General features: G+C 51.1%; 1 protein-coding gene across 1 annotated transcript in view; it reads left to right on the top strand.

Annotated features, from left to right (window-relative positions):
- Positions 1-7,500, top strand: part of bahcc1a (BAH domain and coiled-coil containing 1a) — a gene marked incomplete at both ends in the record, with an annotated part of 66,480 nt that overhangs the window by 35,514 nt on the left and 23,466 nt on the right. Inside the window, 2 exons of the mRNA XM_080522332.1 lie at positions 5,401-5,526; positions 5,754-7,500. The exon at positions 5,754-7,500 is cut by the window's right edge and continues 680 nt beyond it. Coding sequence (XP_080378458.1) covers positions 5,401-5,526; positions 5,754-7,500 — 1,873 coding nt within the window. The remainder of the gene's footprint in view (positions 1-5,400; positions 5,527-5,753) is intronic.

The following is a 7,500-nucleotide window of genomic DNA, read 5'->3' as shown; positions in this document are numbered from 1 at the left end:
CACATCTACAAAACACTCTGGATTCAACCATGTCATATCCACAACCTCGGCCTCATGCCCTATGACAGTGTGACAGTATGACAGTGTGACAGTATGACAGTGCCCTAAGGTCACCATTGGATTTTTGGAATTCCCCATCTTTCTGCTGTATTTGATCGTTGTGAATGTCCGTCCCTCTTTAAGAGTAGCCCAGCTGTTCCCAAGGGGAATGTGTGTGTGTGTGCGTGCATGCATGCGTGTTGTGTCTCCCAGAGATTGTGGCCACTGATTAGGACGTCTTTGGTTGTTTGATGGAGAGTTGGGATTGATTATGTTTGATCCAGCTGGACTTGTGTTTGTTGTTGATAGACACAGTGTGTTTGGAGATGGGTGGCCCTCAGATGTCCTGGCCACACTGAGTCATGTAGGCCTGCTAGATGGTGTGACTGGATACAGCCATCTGCAAAATGTCAACACTGAGAGTTAAAGAGCAAGAGGATGAAATAAGATTGAGTTCTAATGCCGATAATGAATGTTCAATTTGATAATATCCCAAAAGAGTATGATAGAGAACTAATGTTTTGAACCTTTTAGAGAGGGTGTCAATGTCACAGAGATCTTTGCAGAAAAATAGAATAATATTAATAAGAATGATGATGATAACGCCAAGCCTAATAAAAGTAATGGAGGTGATTATGACGGGGATTATTACTCAGTTGGCAATGGAGGCCATTATCTCTATTGCAGTTTAATTGCATATAACGCTCTAAGAGCATGATTGAATCCAGACTGTTCATCAACCACATTCAGCTGTTCCCTCTTGTAGATAATTGCATATTGTCTTTTTCCTGTTTTGCATAAAAGCAAGTCATCAAAATGAGCGGCACAATTACCCAGACTCCCCCTCTCTCTGGGTGTTGGCGGCATCCCACCAGCAACACACATCGCACCAGTGTTCCTGTGTGTGTGTGTGTGTGTGTGTGTGTGTGTGTGTGTGTGCGTGCGTGCAGATGTGTGTGTGTGTGTGCACGTGCATGAGTCAGTGTGTGTGTGTGTGTGTGTGTGTGTGTGTGTTTGTGTGTGTGTGTTTGTGTGTGTGTGTGTGTTTTTGTGTGTGTGTGTGTGTGTGTTTGTGTGTGTGGTATTTACAAAGGTATTTGTCAGAGCCTCATGTCTAGAGCTACCTGTCTTTGGCGCAGGATCTCTTTGTCTTTTGTGTTTCTTTGATTGTGACACAATTTAAGAGATTAAAGAGCTAAAGTCTACCACATACTGGGTGATAGATAACAGTGTTCTCATTACCTAGTAACCATCACTGTTTGATGTGGATAAACACTTTCAGAGTAGGGAAAGTGTACGAGCTACAATTACTGTAGCATTGAAACGCCTTGCCTCATATAACGCCGACTGAGGCATGAGAGCATTCAACTGAATCGAGCCTAGATGTTCCAGCTCCTCCAACGTAAGCCATGGATTCTATTGGACATCCATGCTCAGATTCATCTCAGCTGTATTAACTGTAACCGCATGTGTCATCCTGTACGCAGGCTTGTCTGTTGTTCATCTGGGCTGGAGAGAGGAGACGTGAGCTGTTCATTGTCAAGTAGTGAGAGAGGGGAAGAGTGGGGGAGGAGGTGTTTGTTGGGATGTGGATGGGAGAAGAGAAAGAAAGAGAGAGAGGGGGGGGGAGAGAGGGAGAGAGAAAGAGTGTTTGTAACAGCTTCGATAAATTCCAATGCCTTTTTTTCTTCCGTTACACCTGGAAAAATGGATTACCTCCCATTGAAGTTTTAAAACATTTTTTTTAATGTTCACCACAGTTTACTCTCCTGCCTACCAACCTATAAAAATGCACCGGGCCTAATTTGTTTTAGGGAAAAATAAAAGGGAGAAATATGAGGGAAAACAACAACAAGAACGCCCTTATAGGCCTGATGCCAGCTGGCCTTCATCCAAATTACAGCTTGAGTTATGCCAAACACAATGACAGCCTCATATTTCTGTCCACACACACACACACAGACACACACACACACACACACACACACACACACACACACACACACACACACACGCATGCACGCACACACACACACACACACACACACACACACACACACACACACACACACACACACACACACACATGCACACACATGCACACACACACACACACACACACACACACACACACACACATGCCTGCACACACCATTCTAATCCAGCTCTTTGATGTGCTCATTCTAGCTTATCTTCAGTTGTCCATCTTTCTTTCTGTAGGCCTGGTTGCCATAGCCTATCTTTTTTGTAGAATATGAGTCTCCCCCCCCCCCCCCCCCTCTCTCTCTTTCTCTATCACTCCCTCTCTCTCTCTTTCTACGAGTGCCAGCCTGCATCCCTTCCTTTCAATTAGTAAACCTGAAGAGATCCACTACTGCATTGCACTGCCCCTCCTCCCTCGAACAGCTCTCTTCTCCTCTTCTCTTCTCCTCCCTCTCTGTGTCTAGATCGTTCTGTCACTTTTTCTCAATTAGTGGACCTGACAGGCAGCTCTGTCTGCCCCTCCTCTCCTCTCTCACTCTCTTTCGCTCTCCCCTCTCTCTGAAAACGTACAGTGGTTTCCCAGGGGCTGTATACAATTGTGCATTTATGTTTTTTTTTGTCTTGCTGCAAGAGGGAAATGGTGAACCCCCCCCCCCCCCCCCCAGTAATTGAATGTCTAGATGTATGAGTTACTGTCTGTAGACGAGGCATTATAGGACTGGATGGGTTTGTGCAGGGAAGCTGAAGCACAAGTAGTGAAATAGCACATGAAATAGCACACTCAGTAGTGTGGAGGAAACAGCACACTCAGTCCTCTCCCCTAATTCAGGATTTAGTTCTCATTTGCCTGTAGGTGCTGTTAAATATAGAGTTCTCCTTTGTCCTTCCACTCGGCTGTTCTGCTGAAGCCGTGGTGTGAGAAAAGCTTCACAAGTTTGTGGAAATCCCTCCCTGGGATGCAGCTCCCATTGTTCTGCCATTCTTTGCTGCTCCGGCTGTGGAAAGGAGGGCATGTGCTGCATGGTTCACTGTCATTCATTCGATCGACGCTGTGTGTTTGTAAGGGTGTGTAGTGTCTGTGTCTGTGCGTGCGTGCGTGTGTGTGTGTGTGTGTGTGTGTCTGTGCAGCATGTGTGTGCAGCATGTGTGTGTGTGTGTGCTTGTCAGCGTCGGTTGACGTGTGCTTGTGTGTGCGTGCCTGTGTGTGTGTGTGTGTGTGTGTGTGTGTGTGCGTGCGTGCGTGTGTGTGTGTGTACGTGTGCGTAGGGTGCTGTGGCGTCAGCAGTCTCTGCTCTAAGACCCTGCTCACGTCCCCTGCAGCAGCAGCAGCACCTTCTCTTGTCCTGCCCAGATTAATGGGCTGAATGGGGCTCTGCCATGCCCAGCGGTGCCCCTCTCGTCGGCCTAGCGGCGGGCATGCTGAAACGGAGCAGGCTGGCATTATCGGGCACAGCCAGACCACGCTGTGAAAGGGGATTACGCCGCCAATCGTCACGCTCACAAACACCACGACGGCACAGAGAAAAAAACTCTCCCAGCTACGAGAAAGGCTGCCAAACAACTCTCTCTTCCTCCCCCCCCCCCCCCCCAACCCTGAAAATCTGAGGGAAAATGTCTTGTTTAAACAAAGGATTCCTTTTTTTTCTCTCTCTCTCCGTAAATCAATTGACATGAATGAGTGTGCTTATTAATCATGACAGGCAAGAGAGTGAGAGAGAGGCTGCGTCATTATCACCCTCCTCTCCTAAGAAAGCTGCACCTCCCGTGCTGTTGGATGGAGGGATGTTTTGCCCTCTCTCCTCTCTCCGCGTTTCACTAATTAAGATCGGAGGATCGGGAGGCCTCTTCAGGACAAGGTCATTAAGCCCCACACTTCTCCCTCCAGAGAGCCACTGCAGAGTTAGACTGCCGGTACAGCCCAGCCCAGCCCAGCACAGCACAGCACAGCCCAGTACAACCCCATTGTTCTAAGCAGAAAAAAGTGAGACATTCAACACTCACAGCCGTTGAGAAGCTATTAAAACATGTGGCGCTGCGCACGCACACACACACACACACACACACACACACACACACACGCACACACACACACTCACACTCACACACAGGCCAAATGAACTGCATCTGCACTTTCCCTGATCATGCCGCGCACTTGCCAACACAAATACGTCTGTCTTTCATTTAGCTTGTAGCGCAGTGTTTTCCTCCCCCCACCTCTGTGGGTTTAGCCTGGAACTGAGACTGCCGGGCAAGTGTGAGACAGGTGCAGGGCCAGGGAAAGAGAGACGCGTACCACCTGGACTGTCATGATGTCATAGGTGCCAGAAAGGTGCTTGTATACAATGCCAATCTCTCTCTCTCTCTCTCTCTCTCTCTCTCTCTCTCTCTCTCTCTCTCTCTCTCTCTCTGTAAGCCAGCTCTTGCTCTCCTTCACTCAAGTTAATGATGAATATAGGGTATCACCAGCTTTCCTGTGGCTATTTCTGGAGAGTGTGGGTGTTAGGGAGGGGATAGGGGAGGATACCGGGTGGGTTGCCCCACAAGGACTTTGTTCCATGGCCAACGTTGCATAATAGCCCCAGTTTCTCTTTTGTTGTGGTTTACTTAACTGTATTTTGAGTTTGAGGTTGTTTAGCTCAAATGAGTCCCCTCTTCATCTTGAGCCAGCATGAAATGAATTGCTTAAAATCTCCAAATTGATAGTGCTGTTATAAATCTTCGAGTCTTAGAGCTCTGAGTAAGAATGAAAATGTTGTCATAGCGATGATGTTTTCTTTGTCCAAAGGCTTTAGCCGTCTTTTATCTCTCCCCATGCATTCTCTTCCACCTTCAAAGTCCTTTGTGTTTGAAATCTCATCCTGCAGATTGAGATGTTTGGTTTTGGTTTAAATTTCCACCAGATGGACTTGTTGTCACAGACCCAGGTGCGCTGGCTTAAATGTCCCTCGTCAAATTGACCTTTGACCCCTCGAGTAGGGCAGTGAAGGGCACCAGCCAGCGTCCCCCAGCCATATTGGAAATCCAGGCCTCAAACCTTGCCGTTACCGCTCCCTCAGAGAGGGAGGAGCAGCTAGCCAGTTCAGCTCTGAGAGAACCATATGTTTGGACGACAAATTAGATCCATTACAGCAATTCCCAAGACCGAGCTTGTCTTCTATTGTTTGCATTCTAAACCCAAGTAGGAATGGCAAATATGACAAGCAAAGCCTGTAGTTATTTGTGTATATACAACACCAGCTGCATTGGACCTGAAGGATTATATAGTTTCCAGAGTCGTGATGGCAAGGAGAAATGCAACTCAGTGGCTGCTGTCTTGTCTTATCAGTCCTCTTCCTCTCTCTCTTTCCCTCTCTCTCCCTCTCTGTCTCACCATCTCAGCAGCCCCAGGGTATCCTCGATTCTCAGGGAGTCTAGCTCATACCTTCCTTCCCATGAGCCACTTGGATCACCATGCCAACAGCGGAGTCCTCTACGGGCAGCACCGTTTCTATGACACCCAAAAAGGTGAGTCTAAAAATGAATTAAAATTCAATCAGACAGAAATAAGACATTTAAATCCAATTTATATAACAAAGTATGATGTAATTTGATTTTGGATATTGATATGTGGATGCCCGTAAGGATACTATCTTGAAAGTGAAATAATTGAATCTTGTCATCGCTATTTTCTTTCCCCCCCCTTGGCTAATGCACGTCTTTTTATGAGCCTGTCTTGCTTTGCTATCTTCCAGAGAACTTCTATCTAAGAAGCCTTCCGTCCCAGCCTCCTCTCATCTCAGCCAACCACGGTCTGCCGCCCATCTCCAGGGCGGGGCCAGGGCACCCTCAGGGGTCCTGCAGCAGGGACAGGGACCCTGGGGGCGGGACCAGCCTACACAAGGGTCTGAAAGAGGGGGCTGTAGAGAGGGGGGTGGTCCCCAGCACCAAGGACAAGGAAAGGTCCAGCAGCAAACAGGAGGCCAAGGAACGACACCACCACAGCCACCAGCCCCAGCCCACACACCACCACCACCCCCACCCCCACCCTCACCCCCACCAACAGCATTCCCAGTACCCCCAGCACGCTGTCTCCCTGGAGGAGGTCAACAGCAGGGCCCTGGAGAGGCACAAGGCAGCCCTGGCCATGGAGTACAAAGAGCACCAACAGGCCATGGGCAAGCCCCTCAGCGCCTGCCTGCTCAACGGCAAGATGCAGAACGGGGACTCAGGGGCTAACACGAAGGCCTCCATGTCCAGCTGTGGAGGGGAGGTGGTGGGAAGGGGGGCTATGGGCGGTGGGGGGAGCAGCCAGGCCAGACATATGGTGGCGAGTGGGAACGGCCGCTGCACCAAGGAGGGGGTGAGTGGGGAGATGAGGATCAGCGAGCAGCCTTCAGACTGTCTGGAGAGGGGCCAGGCGCTCCATCACTCTCTGTCCTATTCTGTACCCCCAACCCTACACATGGGCTCTGCAGCTGGGGGGGCCCCCCACCCTCACGCCCACCCTCACCCACACCCCCACCCTGGGGGCTTCCACTGTCTACAGCTCCACCCCAGCCACCCGCACCATCCCCACCACACCCACCACACACATCATCACCCAGACTTCTTCTACCCGCCTCCCTCTGCCCCCATCGCCAACCCCTCCCCGCACGATGGAGGGCCAGCCAGTGGAGGGAGAGACCCTAAGGTGACGGGGCCAACGTTTGTACCATCTGTAGGGCACCCGGGGGACAAGTCCAGTGGCCCATTCCAACTAGGCAACCCTGACTGCCAGGGGGTGGGCAGTGCGGGTGGCAGTGCCAAGGACAAGGCCATGGAAAAGAGCGGGGGTGGTGGGGGGCACCCCAGTAGTAACTGGCACAGGAAACAACAACAACAGCAACAACAACAACAACAACAACAACAGCAACAGCAGCAGCAGCAGCCCCCCCAACAACAGCAGCACCCATACAGAAAGGCTGAAAAGGCTCCAGACTGGATGCAGAGTCACCATCACCACCTCCAACAACAGCCCCAGCCCCAACAACAACCCCAGCAATCCCACCCCCAGCCCCAACAGCAATCCCACCCCCAGCCCCACCCCCAGCCCCACCCCCAGCCCCAGCCCCAACAGCAACCCCACCCCCAGCCCCAGCCCCAGCAACACCAGGCCGTCCGCTCCCGCAGTGTAGAGTGTGTCAACAGCAGCGTGGACACAGACGTGTTCAGGCCATCCCTGCCACAGGGGGCGAAGGCAGGCCACTCCGTCCCCCACTCAGTCAACACCTCACCTTACAGAGACTGTTCCCACCCTGGTCCCCCGCCCAACGCCTCTCCCCTGGGGGGGAAAGGCATGTCTCAGCATGTTGGAGGTGGGCCTGGGCCTGGGGCAGGAGGGAGCTGCTCCTTACAGAGAGACGGACAGAAGGTGGCCAGGATCCGCCACCAGCAGCACGGCAGGCCCGGCCCGGACGCCTCCCCAGCAGAGATCAACCAGGGCAACACCAGTCAGGACCT

This window comes from Nansenia antarctica (assembly GCF_963989245.1).
Source record: "Nansenia antarctica genome assembly, chromosome: 2".
In the NCBI taxonomy this organism is placed as follows: Eukaryota; Metazoa; Chordata; class Actinopteri; order Argentiniformes; family Microstomatidae; genus Nansenia; species Nansenia antarctica.
Note: the sequence above shows the minus strand (reverse complement) of the source record. Positions and strands in the feature narration are given on the sequence as shown.